Below are 16,958 nucleotides of genomic sequence, written 5' to 3'. Positions count from 1 at the left end.
TCCACCATCCATTTCGGGGATGGTCCGTAAGGTTTTGCCGTTCCGAAAATTTCCCAGTTAGTCCACCATCCATTTTGGATGTTCCTAAACCGCACGTTTCTATGCGATAGTTAGCCGATGGTTTTCAAATGCAACTCTGAATAATTGTCATTCACAATGGAAAAATGGTATTCACTGCGAAAACGTAAACAATGATTGTGACAAAATTAACAAAAAACAAAAACAACAACAGAACAGCTCGGAAGGACAGATACGTTGAATAGATATATTTGTTTTTTATTGTTTATAATATATAATATTATTACACAATGCAGCAAACAAGAGAACAACAGCAGGCGGCAGGGTGAAATGGAGTGCCGCGCTTGAGAGCCTGCTGATTGACATATGGAAGGAGAAAATTGAAGATTTGCGCGGACCACGCAAAAATTCACATGTGTAAATTAAGTTGTCCGTATGTCCAAGTAGCCTTAGCTGCTTGATGCGGTGGTCTGTAACGTGTCATCTACGCACGTCTGTGTATATAAATCCTGCCAGGCTAGCTGTCATTCAGCGAAGGGAAGCACACGCTTTGGGTTTCCGGCCTCTGCTCGTCGGCTATTGGAGTGATGTTCTTGCCCCCTCCTGCTGGTGGCCTATACGCATTATACCGCGAATGAAGTAGCGTGTCACGACGAAAATGCTTAACCGGGAGACACTGTTTATCCCTGAATAGAATTGTGGATGTGTGCTGGAAAGGTATCTCAACTCCGCCTCTGGTGTTGTCGAGGTCGTGTCGCCCACCCTGCCATGGCCATTCCAAACCGTTCGATTTAATGACGGAATGGCCCCTTTGTCCGGGCGTCCTACATGGGGAATTTGCCAGCGAAAGCAAAGCGGTAGATTAATACATTATAAAGTTTATTCACTTACTGGCTAAAACACTAACATTACCCGCAAATACCATAATATAATCACCCACATTAAAAGAGTAGCTAAATGAAATATATGTATAAAATTCCTACAAATACTTGGCTATGTGTCATACAAACGATATACTAAATAAGTCCGAAATGGACAAACTAACTTGCTTGCTGACTCCGTAATGTTACGAAACCAATTCGAGTGGGCACTTCTCCCTCTCACTCACCGACCGGCCCTAGTTCCCTTGTTTCAAGTTGTAATTCATTAATAACAGAATTTAAGTCCACTCATACCTTTTCTCCAGTTTATGGCTCCATCGGCGAAAGCGCTTTCCTCGATGAATACCTAAAGCTGCTGTGGTGGAAGAACACTTAAATGGGCACAAGGTTGGGGGAAATCATATTTGCAGATCGGCGAGAGTCACGAGAAGCCACTACCGGAATCAAATCTAAATCTCTCCTAATTAACTCCGCACAGAAATCATAATTAATTACACATTTACAGACACGAATACAATTACTCCGTCAATCCGTTGCTTCCTCTTTTTTTTCTATTCTCTTTCTCCCGACGGTTATCTATGTTTCCTTTCCACCTCCTGGGCGAACGGGAACAGCTCAAATTCTTTCCCCTGCTTCTGCAGGTGAAAGGTACGCGAAAGCAAAGAAAAAGGCCAAACGGCTAATCTCCGACGGTGCTATATTAACATTTCTCTCCGCCGATCTGCTCGCGACCAAGGGACGGGCCCTCCTTATCTGCCGCGTCGCGCTCGACTACTAAAGTGCCGACGCCAACGCCTCGGGAAGCTAGCCGCTTGGGGGGACCGAGCGCTCCCCAAATGTCTTCTCCCTCTGCTTCCACGCTCGCTTCTCCGATGGCTGAGCGCTTTCCAGACAATCCCAAAGGTTTAAAAGCCACTTTGTTAGGCTTGCGGCTGCTGTTGTTTGCTGGCTGGCTTCCTTGGACGATCGAATCCGCACTGCTTAACTCGATTTACTAAGCGCCAAGACTACAAATGGGACAACTCTTTATTCTCCTTTAGCCCTTCTCTTCTCTTCCCTCAGCACTTACCCCAACCGGACTCAGCGCTATACGGCTTCTGACGACTGAATAGCCCACTCGCCTTCAACCAAGAATCTCGCAGTCGAATCTTGGATTTAGATATTTAGATTCCCTATAGTTTTTCTCTTCACTAAATTCTTGGTTTTTCCTTTCCGTCGGACCGATACGCAACCGACTCAATTGACTTTCACGAGGGAATAGCCGATAGGGACGCCAACGTTCTGGCGGCAAATCCTCTAACAGGTCCCTGGATGCATTTTCAACAGAGATAGCCTGACGTTTTGACCTGTTACCGTCTTTTTGGTTTTCCCTTGACCTGTCGTTCGCCTGCCACTCTGAGCACTAGATGGCGCCACAAAAAAACTCAGCATTCCCTGCTACAAGCGCTACAGGTCCTCGTGCGGGTTCCGTGGTATACAATCCTTTATGAAGATTATGTTGGAGAGATAACTGTCTCTCTTATCACTGGCCTTGTGGTACAGTGGTATAGAATTAATAATTCAAAGTGTTTACGGCTGGTTGCCGGAGCAAGGTTTATTAACAAGCGTTAGCTTTCGTTATAAGAACAGAACTAAAACTAGGAGCCACCAGCAAGCTGGGGCATAAGCTGAATCAAAATTATTTAATTGCCAAAGAATGCAAAGCTACAAAATATATGTACTTAGAGCTACAAAGCTACAGTCGGTAAGCCGACTTGGCATAAGCGATAATGCTGATCTTGCGGCATGTGCAAGATATCAGATTACCGCCGGTTGACCGTCACATTCAGGGCGCTGAACTGAAGTTCGCTGATTTGGCATCTTGAGTGCAAACAACATGGAGCAGAGCACATTGGACAACGACAGTAAGTTTTATTAATTTATTGCTAAAAAAATATATTTCATTTAAGGTGTTCATTGCAGATCCTGATGAGTACTTTTCGGATATTATTGAGATGGACCTGGACGGATCTTGTAGCTCCAGCACCTTGTCTGGGCGTCCGCCAAAGAAAAAGAAAAAGACCGACATTTCGTGGCTGGCAGAGATCGCCCAGGAGCGTCTCGAACAACAAAAGGACCACCACAGAAAGAAGGAGGAGCACGACGTTAGGCAGGAGAAGATGGTGCAGGACTTGATCAGCACCCAAACAAAATTCCAGAACGACTTATTAGAAGTTTTAAAAAATAAAAATAAATAAGTTTTTAATTTTCATTACGGTCTACACAATATTTTGCGATTGCAGATCGTATCTGTTCTGCTGACTGATTAAAGTCAGCAGAACTGTTGCTGGTATCGGGCTGTTCGCGCTGCTCATTTGTTGCAAGCTCCCAATTTTCATTAATCGCGCTGTTGTGCTTATTTAATATATTGTGTAAAATACAACAGCTCATTATTATGGCGCTATTATTTTTGTGGTGGCTATCAAGACCTTTTCCGATTATTCGAAATCTGGCTTTTAAATGCCCAAATGCATTTTCCACCACTCGCCTAGCTTTGGAAAGGTTGTAGTTAAACGTGCGCTGTTCCAAAGAGGCGACTGTGGAAAACGGGTAAGGTTTCATCAGCTTTTTAGAAAACCTAAATGCCGAGTCCCCGATAAGCATTACAGGGACGTTTACTCCGCTTATTTCCTTGGCTTTCTCTTGGAGTAATGCCGATGCTTCGATATGTTTTGCACGGCTTGACTTCTGGTATATCATCGAGTCATTGCACCTTCCTGCAGAGCCGATATTTACATATGTAAATCTGTATCTAAAAAGAATCGGATTTAAATAATTTAGGACATTAAACCAACTTGCTAAATACATATTTTTGTGCAAGATATTTGCATACCTATAATCCACTAGGGCAAACAAGACTGTGGAATACCAGCCCTTATAGTTATGGTGGTCTACTGCCTCAGGTGCTGGTGGTTTTATTTCGATGTGGCATCCATCTAGAATAAAAAGGAAGTTTAAAAACCAATTTATATGTAAACATATTGCTGAAGTTCTTATTGATTTCCTACCAATTGCACCTAGGCACTGAGGAAACCCAATTGCCTCGAATCCCTTTACGCACTCATCAATTTTGTCGGAAGTTAGGTAATTGGGCGACGTGTACTCCTTCGAAAACTCGTCGATAAGTGCTCTGCAAAACTCGTGCAGGATACTACACACAATGTTTGGAGCTACACCGAAAAGCCTGCCAACTGTTCGGTACTCAGAGGACGAGCCCAAAGTGTATAGCGCAATGGCGATGCGCTTTTCCAAAGGAATTTAGGAATTTTCCTAAAACCATAAAATATGTCCTTGTACTTTAAACTATGGTTGAAGTTAGTAGAAGTACTCACAAACGACCATAATCTTCCTGGCTTTTGTGTTTTTATGGCAGTCATCTGGGTCATCTCATCCTCGTCAATGTTAAAGTCATCATCATTATTCATTGACAGCAACATTATTAGTTGGTGCAAGAAAATATTTTGCTGTTGAACCACAGCCGAAATAATTGCTATATCTTCATCATCCATTATAAGAACCAAGAACTAATAAATCTTCCGCGCAAATTTAATGAACTTGTTATTGGCATCAGCTGTTTTTGACGGATGGTGGATGGTGGCAGTGTGAATCGGAGTTTCACATCTGTCAAAAAATCCCACCATTCCCCCGGGATGGGTTCAGTGTGCAGAGCCTATAAGACCATTAGTTCTGCCCACATAATTTTAGTTTTTAGTTCTTGCTTTTATTGTATTTTGACTAAAGCAAGGTTTAAACAAAATAGTTCAACAAAAAAAAACGAGGGGGAACGTTGTGAGTTGCTGTGGACACCGCAACTCTACAGTTATACCCGATACTAAGTCAGTATCGCAAATGCGAAGATAATTTGCATCGTATGACGTTGTCGATGAACGGAGAGCCGGGAAATTTGTTCAGTAAATTGCGCTGGGTATCGTCCTTGACACGCGGCGTAGGCGCCATGATCGTCGGAAATGGTAGATGAGGCCCAACAATTTCAGCAACACACCCACGCTGTGGAATGTAATCTGAGCTCAATTTCAGTTCATCTTTTCCCAAGTTGCCTGATCGTCCCAACATGGTTAGAATGTTTATTGCCGTCGAAGGCGAGAATGTCATTATTTTCGGCTCCTCCAAGTAATGGCGGCAAGCTTGCTTGAATACTTTGATAATTTCGCCATTATTAAACACGCATTGCGCCCGCAAGCCCAAAGAGCTGGCGTATCGCATGAAAATGTCGTGCTCTGACGACCGAAATGTGCATGGGAATTGTTGGCAGCATCGCCGGCCAGCCATAAAGTACAGCAGTTGCTGCGGAATAAACTTATCTTTAATAATTTCGTTCATTTCGATCAAACGAATTTACAAACCGCAACTTTTTTCACACAATCTGGCGCCGCTTTCCGTAGATGTCAAATTTTGTACGCGTCAAGTGAGACCAGTGTGACCCTCAGAAATATACCGAAACATACTGTCTTACTTTAAAAATATACCGTAAATATACTGACGAGCTCAAGTTGTATAAATGTTCCTCAATTTTGATATTCTGTCGAATATTCTCAGCTATACAGAATATTTAGCCATGCCCACAAATTTTCAACTGATTAATGATTCAATTTTCTACTTAACTGGCTTATTCTAAATAATTGCTTTTATTGGATTTTTCGTAAAAAAAAGGTTTTAGCGAAATAGGTCAAGACAAAAAAACGAAAGAGGATAGTCGTTCATATTGCTCAATTTAGAGATTCCGTTGAATAATTCTGGCTTACTAATAGGCTATTCACACTGACGACCATCCACCATCCACCATCCATTTCGGGATGGTCCGAAATAGGCTATTCACACTGACGACCATCCACCATCCATTTCGGGGATGGTCCGTAAGGTTTTGCCGTTCCGAAAATTTCCCAGTTAGTCCACCATCCATTTTGGATGTTCCTAAACCGCACGTTTCTATGCGATAGTTAGCCGATGGTTTTCAAATGCAACTCTGAATAATTGTCATTCACAATGGAAAAATGGTATTCACTGCGAAAACGTAAACAATGATTGTGACAAAATTAACAAAAAACAAAAACAACAACAGAACAGCTCGGAAGGACAGATACGTTGAATAGATATATTTGTTTTTTATTGTTTATAATATATAATATTATTACACAATGCAGCAAACAAGAGAACAACAGCAGGCGGCAGGGTGAAATGGAGTGCCGCGCTTGAGAGCCTGCTGATTGACATATGGAAGGAGAAAATTGAAGATTTGCGCGGACCACGCAAAAATTCACATGTGTAAATTAAGTTGTCCGTATGTCCAAGTAGCCTTAGCTGCTTGATGCGGTGGTCTGTAACGTGTCATCTACGCACGTCTGTGTATATAAATCCTGCCAGGCTAGCTGTCATTCAGCGAAGGGAAGCACACGCTTTGGGTTTCCGGCCTCTGCTCGTCGGCTATTGGAGTGATGTTCTTGCCCCCTCCTGCTGGTGGCCTATACGCATTATACCGCGAATGAAGTAGCGTGTCACGACGAAAATGCTTAACCGGGAGACACTGTTTATCCCTGAATAGAATTGTGGATGTGTGCTGGAAAGGTATCTCAACTCCGCCTCTGGTGTTGTCGAGGTCGTGTCGCCCACCCTGCCATGGCCATTCCAAACCGTTCGATTTAATGACGGAATGGCCCCTTTGTCCGGGGCGTCCTACATGGGGAATTTGCCAGCGAAAGCAAAGCGGTAGATTAATACATTATAAAGTTTATTCACTTACTGGCTAAAACACTAACATTACCCGCAAATACCATAATATAATCACCCACATTAAAAGAGTAGCTAAATGAAATATATGTATAAAATTCCTACAAATACTTGGCTATGTGTCATACAAACGATATACTAAATAAGTCCGAAATGGACAAACTAACTTGCTTGCTGACTCCGTAATGTTACGAAACCAATTCGAGTGGGCACTTCTCCCTCTCACTCACCGACCGGCCCTAGTTCCCTTGTTTCAAGTTGTAATTCATTAATAACAGAATTTAAGTCCACTCATACCTTTTCTCCAGTTTATGGCTCCATCGGCGAAAGCGCTTTCCTCGATGAATACCTAAAGCTGCTGTGGTGGAAGAACACTTAAATGGGCACAAGGTTGGGGGAAATCATATTTGCAGATCGGCGAGAGTCACGAGAAGCCACTACCGGAATCAAATCTAAATCTCTCCTAATTAACTCCGCACAGAAATCATAATTAATTACACATTTACAGACACGAATACAATTACTCCGTCAATCCGTTGCTTCCTCTTTTTTTTCTATTCTCTTTCTCCCGACGGTTATCTATGTTTCCTTTCCACCTCCTGGGCGAACGGGAACAGCTCAAATTCTTTCCCCTGCTTCTGCAGGTGAAAGGTACGCGAAAGCAAAGAAAAAGGCCAAACGGCCAATCTCCGACGGTGCTATATTAACACTTTCTCTCCGCCGATCTGCTCGCGACCAAGGGACGGGCCCTCCTTATCTGCCGCGTCGCGCTCGACTACTAAAGTGCCGACGCCAACGCCTCGGGAAGCTAGCCGCTTGGGGGGACCGAGCGCTCCCCAAATGTCTTCTCCCTCTGCTTCCACGCTCGCTTCTCCGATGGCTGAGCGCTTTCCAGACAATCCCAAAGGTTTAAAAGCCACTTTGTTAGGCTTGCGGCTGCTGTTGTTTGCTGGCTGGCTTCCTTGGACGATCGAATCCGCACTGCTTAACTCGATTTACTAAGCGCCAAGACTACAAATGGGACAACTCTTTATTCTCCTTTAGCCCTTCTCTTCTCTTCCCTCAGCACTTACCCCAACCGGACTCAGCGCTATACGGCTTCTGACGACTGAATAGCCCACTCGCCTTCAACCAAGAATCTCGCAGTCGAATCTTGGATTTAGATATTTAGATTCCCTATAGTTTTTCTCTTCACTAAATTCTTGGTTTTTCCTTTCCGTCGGACCGATACGCAACCGACTCAATTGACTTTCACGAGGGAATAGCCGATAGGGACGCCAACGTTCTGGCGGCAAATCCTCTAACAGGTCCCTGGATGCATTTTCAACAGAGATAGCCTGACGTTTTGACCTGTTACCGTCTTTTTGGTTTTCCCTTGACCTGTCGTTCGCCTGCCACTCTGAGCACTAGATGGCGCCACAAAAAAACTCAGCATTCCCTGCTACAAGCGCTACAGGTCCTCGTGCGGGTTCCGTGGTATACAATCCTTTATGAAGATTATGTTGGAGAGATAACTGTCTCTCTTATCACTGGCCTTGTGGTACAGTGGTATAGAATTAATAATTCAAAGTGTTTACGGCTGGTTGCCGGAGCAAGGTTTATTAACAAGCGTTAGCTTTCGTTATAAGAACAGAACTAAAACTAGGAGCCACCAGCAAGCTGGGGCATAAGCTGAATCAAAATTATTTAATTGCCAAAGAATGCAAAGCTACAAAATATATGTACTTAGAGCTACAAAGCTACAGTCGGTAAGCCGACTTGGCATAAGCGATAATGCTGATCTTGCGGCATGTGCAAGATATCAGATTACCGCCGGTTGACCGTCACATTCAGGGCGCTGAACTGAAGTTCGCTGATTTGGCATCTTGAGTGCAAACAACATGGAGCAGAGCACATTGGACAACGACAGTAAGTTTTATTAATTTATTGCTAAAAAAATATATTTCATTTAAGGTGTTCATTGCAGATACTGATGAGTACTTTTCGGATATTATTGAGATGGACCTGGACGGATCTTGTAGCTCCAGCACCTTGTCTGGGCGTCCGCCAAAGAAAAAGAAAAAGACCGACATTTCGTGGCTGGCAGAGATCGCCCAGGAGCGTCTCGAACAACAAAAGGACCACCACAGAAAGAAGGAGGAGCACGACGTTAGGCAGGAGAAGATGGTGCAGGACTTGATCAGCACCCAAACAAAATTCCAGAACGACTTATTAGAAGTTTTAAAAAATAAAAATAAATAAGTTTTTAATTTTCATTACGGTCTACACAATATTTTGCGATTGCAGATCGTATCTGTTCTGCTGACTGATTAAAGTCAGCAGAACTGTTGCTGGTATCGGGCTGTTCGCGCTGCTCATTTGTTGCAAGCTCCCAATTTTCATTAATCGCGCTGTTGTGCTTATTTAATATATTGTGTAAAATACAACAGCTCATTATTATGGCGCTATTATTTTTGTGGTGGCTATCAAGACCTTTTCCGAATATTCGAAATCTGGCTTTTAAATGCCCAAATGCATTTTCCACCACTCGCCTAGCTTTGGAAAGGTTGTAGTTAAACGTGCGCTGTTCCAAAGAGGCGACTGTGGAAAACGGGTAAGGTTTCATCAGCTTTTTAGAAAACCTAAATGCCGAGTCCCCGATAAGCATTACAGGGACGTTTACTCCGCTTATTTCCTTGGCTTTCTCTTGGAGTAATGCCGATGCTTCGATATGTTTTGCACGGCTTGACTTCTGGTATATCATCGAGTCATTGCACCTTCCTGCAGAGCCGATATTTACATATGTAAATCTGTATCTAAAAAGAATCGGATTTAAATAATTTAGGACATTAAACCAACTTGCTAAATACATATTTTTGTGCAAGATATTTGCATACCTATAATCCACTAGGGCAAACAAGACTGTGGAATACCAGCCCTTATAGTTATGGTGGTCTACTGCCTCAGGTGCTGGTGGTTTTATTTCGATGTGGCATCCATCTAGAATAAAAAGGAAGTTTAAAAACCAATTTATATGTAAACATATTGCTGAAGTTCTTATTGATTTCCTACCAATTGCACCTAGGCACTGAGGAAACCCAATTGCCTCGAATCCCTTTACGCACTCATCAATTTTGTCGGAAGTTAGGTAATTGGGCGACGTGTACTCCTTCGAAAACTCGTCGATAAGTGCTCTGCAAAACTCGTGCAGGATACTACACACAATGTTTGGAGCTACACCGAAAAGCCTGCCAACTGTTCGGTACTCAGAGGACGAGCCCAAAGTGTATAGCGCAATGGAGATGCGCTTTTCCAAAGGAATTTAGGAATTTTCCTAAAACCATAAAATATGTCCTTGTACTTTAAACTATGGTTGAAGTTAGTAGAAGTACTCACAAACGACCATAATCTTCCTGGCTTTTGTGTTTTTATGGCAGTCATCTGGGTCATCTCATCCTCGTCAATGTTAAAGTCATCATCATTATTCATTGACAGCAACATTATTAGTTGGTGCAAGAAAATATTTTGCTGTTGAACCACAGCCGAAATAATTGCTATATCTTCATCATCCATTATAAGAACCAAGAACTAATAAATCTTCCGCGCAAATTTAATGAACTTGTTATTGGCATCAGCTGTTTTTGACGGATGGTGGATGGTGGCAGTGTGAATCGGAGTTTCACATCTGTCAAAAAATCCCACCATTCCCCGGGATGGGTTCAGTGTGCAGAGCCTATAAGACCATTAGTTCTGCCCACATAATTTTAGTTTTTAGTTCTTGCTTTTATTGTATTTTGACTAAAGCAAGGTTTAAACAAAATAGTTCAACAAAAAAAAACGAGGGGGAACGTTGTGAGTTGCTGTGGACACCGCAACTCTACAGTTATACCCGATACTAAGTCAGTATCGCAAATGCGAAGATAATTTGCATCGTATGACGTTGTCGATGAACGGATAGCCGGGAAATTTGTTCAGTAAATTGCGCTGGGTATCGTCCTTGACACGCGGCGTAGGCGCCATGATCGTCGGAAATGGTAGATGAGGCCCAACAATTTCAGCAACACACCCACGCTGTGGAATGTAATCTGAGCTCAATTTCAGTTCATCTTTTCCCAAGTTGCCTGATCGTCTCAACATGGTTAGAATGTTTATTGCCGTCGAAGGCGAGAATGTCATTATTTTCGGCTCCTCCAAGTAATGGCGGCAAGCTTGCTTGAATACTTTGATAATTTCGCCATTATTAAACACGCATTGCGCCCGCAAGCCCAAAGAGCTGGCGTATCGCATAAAAATGTCGTGCTCTGACGACCGAAATGTGCATGGGAATTGTTGGCAGCATCGCCGGCCAGCCATAAAGTACAGCAGTTGCTGCGGAATAAACTTATCTTTAATAATTTCGTTCATTTCGATCAAACGAATTTACAAACCGCAACTTTTTTCACACAATCTGGCGCCGCTTTCCGTAGATGTCAAATTTTGTACGCGTCAAGTGGACCAGTGTGACCCTCAGAAATATACCGAAACATACCGTCTTACTTTAAAAATATACCGTAAATATACTGACGAGCTCAAGTTGTATAAATGTTCCTCAATTTTGATATTCTGTCGAATATTCTCAGCTATACAGAATATTTAGCCATGCCCACAAATTTTCAACTGATTAATGATTCAATTTTCTACTTAACTGGCTTATTCTAAATAATTGCTTTTATTGGATTTTTCGTAAGAAAAAGGTTTTAGCGAAATAGGTCAAGACAAAAAAACGAAAGAGGATAGTCGTTCATATTGCTCAATTTAGAGATTCCGTTGAATAATTCTGGCTTACTAATAGGCTATTCACACTGACGACCATCCACCATCCACCATCCATTTCGGGGATGGTCCGAAATAGGCTATTCACACTGACGACCATCCACCATCCATTTCGGGGATGGTCCGTAAGGTTTTGCCGTTCCGAAAATTTCCCAGTTAGTCCACCATCCATTTTGGATGTTCCTAAACCGCACGTTTCTATGCGATAGTTAGCCGATGGTTTTCAAATGCAACTCTGAATAATTGTCATTCACAATGGAAAAATGGTATTCACTGCGAAAACGTAAACAATGATTGTGACAAAATTAACAAAAAACAAAAACAACAACAGAACAGCTCGGAAGGACAGATACGTTGAATAGATATATTTGTTTTTTATTGTTTATAATATATAATATTATTACACAATGCAGCAAACAAGAGAACAACAGCAGGCGGCAGGGTGAAATGGAGTGCCGCGCTTGAGAGCCTGCTGATTGACATATGGAAGGAGAAAATTGAAGATTTGCGCGGACCACGCGCACATGTGTAAATTAAGTTGTCCGCATGTCCAAGTAGCCTTAGCTGCTTGATGCGGTGGTCTGTAACGTGTCATCTACGCACGTCTGTGTATATAAATCTGCCAGGCTAGCTGTCATTCAGCGAAGGGAAGCACACGCTTTGGGTTTCCGGCCTCTGCTCGTCGGCTATTGGAGTGATGTTCTTGCCCCCTCCTGCTGGTGGCCTATACGCATTATACGCGAATGAAGTAGCGTGTCACGACGAAAATGCTTAACGGAGACACTGTTTATCCTGAATAGAATTGTGGATGTGTGCTGGAAAGGTATCTCAACTCCGCCTCTGGGGTTGTCGAGGTCGTGTCGCCCACCCTGCCATGGCCATTCCAAACCGTTCGATTTAATGACGGAATGGCCCCTTTGTCCGGGGCGTCCTACATGGGGAATTTGCCAGCGAAAGCAAAGCGGTAGATTAATACATTATAAAGTTTATTCACTTACTGGCTAAAACACTAACATTACCCGCAAATACCATAATATAATCACCCACATTAAAAGAGTAGCTAAATGAAATATATGTATAAAATTCCTACAAATACTTGGCTATGTGTCATACAAACGATATACTAAATAAGTCCGAAATGGACAAACTAACTTGCTTGCTGACTCCGTAATGTTACGAAACCAATTCGAGTGGGCACTTCTCCCTCTCACTCACCGACCGGCCCTAGTTCCCTTGTTTCAAGTTGTAATTCATTAATAACAGAATTTAAGTCCACTCATACCTTTTCTCCAGTTTATGGCTCCATCGGCGAAAGCGCTTTCCTCGATGAATACCTAAAGCTGCTGTGGTGGAAGAACACTTAAATGGGCACAAGGTTGGGGGAAATCATATTTGCAGATCGGCGAGAGTCACGAGAAGCCACTACCGGAATCAAATCTAAATCTCTCCTAATTAACTCCGCACAGAAATCATAATTAATTACACATTTACAGACACGAATACAATTACTCGGTCAATCCGTTGCTTCCTCTTTTTTTTCTATTCTCTTTCTCCCGACGGTTATCTATGTTTCCTTTCCACCTCCTGGCGAACGGGAACAGCTCAAATTCTTTCCCCTGCTTCTGCAGGTGAAAGGTACGCGAAAGCAAAGAAAAAGGCCAAACGGCCAATCTCCGACGGTGCTATATTAACACTTTCTCTCCGCCGATCTGCTCGCGACCAAGAACGGGCCCTCCTTATCTGCCGCGTCGCGCTCGACTACTAAAGTGCCGACGCCAACGCCTCGGGAAGCTAGCCGCTTGGGGGACCGAGCGCTCCCCAAATGTCTTCTCCCTCTGCTTCCACGCTCGCTTCTCCGATGGCTGAGCGCTTTCCAGACAATCCCAAAGGTTTAAAAGCCACTTTGTTAGGCTTGCGGCTGCTGTTGTTTGCTGGCTGGCTTCCTTGGACGATCGAATCCGCACTGCTTAACTCGATTACTGCGCAGACTACATGGACAACTCTTTATTCTCCTTTAGCCTTCTCTTCTCTTCCCTCAGCACTTACCCAACCGACTCAGCGCTATACGGCTTCTGACGACTGAATAGCCCACTCGCCTTCAACCAAGAATCTCGCAGTCGAATCTTGGATTTAGATATTTAGATTCCTATAGTTTTTCTCTTCACTAAATTCTTGTTTTTCCTTTCCGTCGGACCGATACGCAACCGACTCAATTGACTTTCACGAGGGAATAGCGATAGGGAGCCAACGTTCTGGCGGCAAATCCTCTAACAGGTCCCTGGATGCATTTTCAACAGAGATAGCCTGACGTTTTGACCTGTTACGTCTTTTTGTTTTCCCTTGACCTGTCGTTCGCCTGCCACTCTGAGCACTAGATGCGCCACAAAAAAACTCAGCATTCCCTGCTACAAGCGCTACAGGTCCTCGTGCGGGTTCCGTGGTATACAATCCTTTATGAAGATTATGTTGGAGAGATAACTGTCTCTCTTATCACTGGCCTTGTGGTACAGTGGTATAGAATTAATAATTCAAAGTGTTTACGGCTGGTTGCCGGAGCAAGGTTTATTAACAAGCGTTAGCTTTCGTTATAAGAACAGAACTAAAACTAGGAGCCACCAGCAAGCTGGGGCATAAGCTGAATCAAAATTATTTAATTGCCAAAGAATGCAAAGCTACAAAATATATGTACTTAGAGCTACAAAGCTACAGTCGGTAAGCCGACTTGGCATAAGCGATAATGCTGATCTTGCGGCATGTGCAAGATATCAGATTACCGCCGGTTGACCGTCACATTCAGGGCGCTGAACTGAAGTTCGCTGATTTGGCATCTTGAGTGCAAACAACATGGAGCAGAGCACATTGGACAACGACAGTAAGTTTTATTAATTTATTGCTAAAAAAATATATTTCATTTAAGGTGTTCATTGCAGATACTGATGAGTACTTTTCGGATATTATTGAGATGGACCTGGACGGATCTTGTAGCTCCAGCACCTTGTCTGGGCGTCCGCCAAAGAAAAAGAAAAAGACCGACATTTCGTGGCTGGCAGAGATCGCCCAGGAGCGTCTCGAACAACAAAAGGACCACCACAGAAAGAAGGAGGAGCACGACGTTAGGCAGGAAAAGATGGTGCAGGACTTGATCAGCACCCAAACAAAATTCCAGAACGACTTATTAGAAGTTTTAAAAAATAAAAATAAATAAGTTTTTAATTTTCATTACGGTCTACACAATATTTTGCGATTGCAGATCGTATCTGTTCTGCTGACTGATTAAAGTCAGCAGAACTGTTGCTGGTATCGGGCTGTTCGCGCTGCTCATTTGTTGCAAGCTCCCAATTTTCATTAATCGCGCTGTTGTGCTTATTTAATATATTGTGTAAAATACAACAGCTCATTATTATGGCGCTATTATTTTTGTGGTGGCTATCAAGACCTTTTCCGATTATTCGAAATCTGGCTTTTAAATGCCCAAATGCATTTTCCACCACTCGCCTAGCTTTGGAAAGGTTGTAGTTAAACGTGCGCTGTTCCAAAGAGGCGACTGTGGAAAACGGGTAAGGTTTCATCAGCTTTTTAGAAAACCTAAATGCCGAGTCCCCGATAAGCATTACAGGGACGTTTACTCCGCTTATTTCCTTGGCTTTCTCTTGGAGTAATGCCGATGCTTCGATATGTTTTGCACGGCTTGACTTCTGGTATATCATCGAGTCATTGCACCTTCCTGCAGAGCCGATATTTACATATGTAAATCTGTATCTAAAAAGAATCGGATTTAAATAATTTAGGACATTAAACCAACTTGCTAAATACATATTTTTGTGCAAGATATTTGCATACCTATAATCCACTAGGGCAAACAAGACTGTGGAATACCAGCCCTTATAGTTATGGTGGTCTACTGCCTCAGGTGCTGGTGGTTTTATTTCGATGTGGCATCCATCTAGAATAAAAAGGAAGTTTAAAAACCAATTTATATGTAAACATATTGCTGAAGTTCTTATTGATTTCCTACCAATTGCACCTAGGCACTGAGGAAACCCAATTGCCTCGAATCCCTTTACGCACTCATCAATTTTGTCGGAAGTTAGGTAATTGGGCGACGTGTACTCCTTCGAAAACTCGTCGATAAGTGCTCTGCAAAACTCGTGCAGGATACTACACACAATGTTTGGAGCTACACCGAAAAGCCTGCCAACTGTTCGGTACTCAGAGGACGAGCCCAAAGTGTATAGCGCAATGGCGATGCGCTTTTCCAAAGGAATTTAGGAATTTTCCTAAAACCATAAAATATGTCCTTGTACTTTAAACTATGGTTGAAGTTAGTAGAAGTACTCACAAACGACCATAATCTTCCTGGCTTTTGTGTTTTTATGGCAGTCATCTGGGTCATCTCATCCTCGTCAATGTTAAAGTCATCATCATTATTCATTGACAGCAACATTATTAGTTGGTGCAAGAAAATATTTTGCTGTTGAACCACAGCCGAAATAATTGCTATATCTTCATCATCCATTATAAGAACCAAGAACTAATAAATCTTCCGCGCAAATTTAATGAACTTGTTATTGGCATCAGCTGTTTTTGACGGATGGTGGATGGTGGCAGTGTGAATCGGAGTTTCACATCTGTCAAAAAATCCCACCATTCCCCGGGATGGGTTCAGTGTGCAGAGCCTATAAGACCATTAGTTCTGCCCACATAATTTTAGTTTTTAGTTCTTGCTTTTATTGTATTTTGACTAAAGCAAGGTTTAAACAAAATAGTTCAACAAAAAAAAACGAGGGGGAACGTTGTGAGTTGCTGTGGACACCGCAACTCTACAGTTATACCCGATACTAAGTCAGTATCGCAAATGCGAAGATAATTTGCATCGTATGACGTTGTCGATGAACGGATAGCCGGGAAATTTGTTCAGTAAATTGCGCTGGGTATCGTCCTTGACACGCGGCGTAGGCGCCATGATCGTCGGAAATGGTAGATGAGGCCCAAAAATTTCAGCAACACACCCACGCTGTGGAATGTAATCTGAGCTCAATTTCAGTTCATCTTTTCCCAAGTTGCCTGATCGTCCCAACATGGTTAGAATGTTTATTGCCGTCGAAGGCGAGAATGTCATTATTTTCGGCTCCTCCAAGTAATGGCGGCAAGCTTGCTTGAATACTTTGATAATTTCGCCATTATTAAACACGCATTGCGCCCGCAAGCCCAAAGAGCTGGCGTATCGCATGAAAATGTCGTGCTCTGACGACCGAAATGTGCATGGGAATTGTTGGCAGCATCGCCGGCCAGCCATAAAGTACAGCAGTTGCTGCGGAATAAACTTATCTTTAATAATTTCGTTCATTTCGATCAAACGAATTTACAAACCGCAACTTTTTTCACACAATCTGGCGCCGCTTTCCGTAGATGTCAAATTTTGTACGCGTCAAGTGGGACCAGTGTGACCCTCAGAAATATACCGAAACATACCGTCTTACTTTA

At 42.9% G+C, this 16,958-nt stretch overlaps 3 protein-coding genes and 6 long non-coding RNA genes across 12 annotated transcripts; 3 read left to right on the top strand and 6 right to left on the bottom strand.

The window, feature by feature from the left end:
* The first annotated feature begins 23 nt into the window (after positions 1-23).
* Positions 24-3,150, top strand: LOC117189558. Its single transcript, XM_033394705.1, has 3 exons — positions 24-486; positions 2,352-2,803; positions 2,862-3,150. The coding sequence occupies exons 2-3, from the start codon at positions 2,776-2,778 to the stop codon at positions 3,134-3,136; spliced, it is 303 nt and encodes a 100-aa protein (XP_033250596.1). The 5' UTR covers positions 24-486; positions 2,352-2,775; the 3' UTR covers positions 3,137-3,150.
* LOC117189591 lies at positions 2,908-4,682 on the bottom strand. Of its 2 annotated transcripts, none has more exons than XR_004473461.1 (4): positions 4,271-4,682; positions 3,947-4,208; positions 3,772-3,874; positions 2,908-3,684 (listed from the first exon to the last, which is right to left on the bottom strand). It is a non-coding gene; the product is annotated as an uncharacterized LOC117189591 (long non-coding RNA). The 2 variants fall into 2 exon arrangements; XR_004473460.1 differs by having other exon boundaries at positions 2,908-3,690; positions 4,271-4,680.
* Positions 4,683-4,982: 300 nt separating this feature from the next.
* LOC117189578 lies at positions 4,983-5,412 on the bottom strand. The gene is made up of 2 exons (XR_004473448.1): positions 5,303-5,412; positions 4,983-5,243 (listed from the first exon to the last, which is right to left on the bottom strand). It is a non-coding gene; the product is annotated as an uncharacterized LOC117189578 (long non-coding RNA).
* Positions 5,413-5,819: 407 nt separating this feature from the next.
* On the top strand, positions 5,820-8,938 carry LOC117189568. Its single transcript, XM_033394718.1, has 3 exons — positions 5,820-6,272; positions 8,140-8,591; positions 8,650-8,938. The coding sequence occupies exons 2-3, from the start codon at positions 8,564-8,566 to the stop codon at positions 8,922-8,924; spliced, it is 303 nt and encodes a 100-aa protein (XP_033250609.1). The 5' UTR covers positions 5,820-6,272; positions 8,140-8,563; the 3' UTR covers positions 8,925-8,938.
* LOC117189594 lies at positions 8,696-10,374 on the bottom strand. Of its 2 annotated transcripts, none has more exons than XR_004473466.1 (4): positions 10,059-10,374; positions 9,735-9,996; positions 9,560-9,662; positions 8,696-9,478 (listed from the first exon to the last, which is right to left on the bottom strand). It is a non-coding gene; the product is annotated as an uncharacterized LOC117189594 (long non-coding RNA). The 2 variants fall into 2 exon arrangements; XR_004473467.1 differs by having other exon boundaries at positions 8,696-9,472.
* A 238-nt stretch (positions 10,375-10,612) lies between these two features.
* Positions 10,613-11,179, bottom strand: LOC117189590. The gene is made up of 2 exons (XR_004473459.1): positions 11,090-11,179; positions 10,613-11,030 (listed from the first exon to the last, which is right to left on the bottom strand). It is a non-coding gene; the product is annotated as an uncharacterized LOC117189590 (long non-coding RNA).
* A 308-nt stretch (positions 11,180-11,487) lies between these two features.
* Positions 11,488-14,693, top strand: LOC117189559. Its single transcript, XM_033394706.1, has 3 exons — positions 11,488-12,053; positions 13,895-14,346; positions 14,405-14,693. The coding sequence occupies exons 2-3, from the start codon at positions 14,319-14,321 to the stop codon at positions 14,677-14,679; spliced, it is 303 nt and encodes a 100-aa protein (XP_033250597.1). The 5' UTR covers positions 11,488-12,053; positions 13,895-14,318; the 3' UTR covers positions 14,680-14,693.
* On the bottom strand, positions 14,451-16,129 carry LOC117189593. Of its 2 annotated transcripts, none has more exons than XR_004473464.1 (4): positions 15,814-16,129; positions 15,490-15,751; positions 15,315-15,417; positions 14,451-15,233 (listed from the first exon to the last, which is right to left on the bottom strand). It is a non-coding gene; the product is annotated as an uncharacterized LOC117189593 (long non-coding RNA). The 2 variants fall into 2 exon arrangements; XR_004473465.1 differs by having other exon boundaries at positions 14,451-15,227.
* Positions 16,130-16,367: 238 nt separating this feature from the next.
* On the bottom strand, positions 16,368-16,955 carry LOC117189588. Its single transcript, XR_004473457.1, has 2 exons — positions 16,845-16,955; positions 16,368-16,785 (listed from the first exon to the last, which is right to left on the bottom strand). It is a non-coding gene; the product is annotated as an uncharacterized LOC117189588 (long non-coding RNA).
* Between the last annotated feature and the right edge of the window lie 3 nt (positions 16,956-16,958).

Source organism: Drosophila miranda (assembly GCF_003369915.1).
Source record: "Drosophila miranda strain MSH22 chromosome Y unlocalized genomic scaffold, D.miranda_PacBio2.1 Contig_Y1_pilon, whole genome shotgun sequence".
NCBI lineage: Eukaryota > Metazoa > Arthropoda > Insecta > Diptera > Drosophilidae > Drosophila > Drosophila miranda.
The sequence above is the reverse complement of the archived record's forward strand: the minus strand, read 5'-3'. Positions and strand labels throughout refer to the sequence as shown.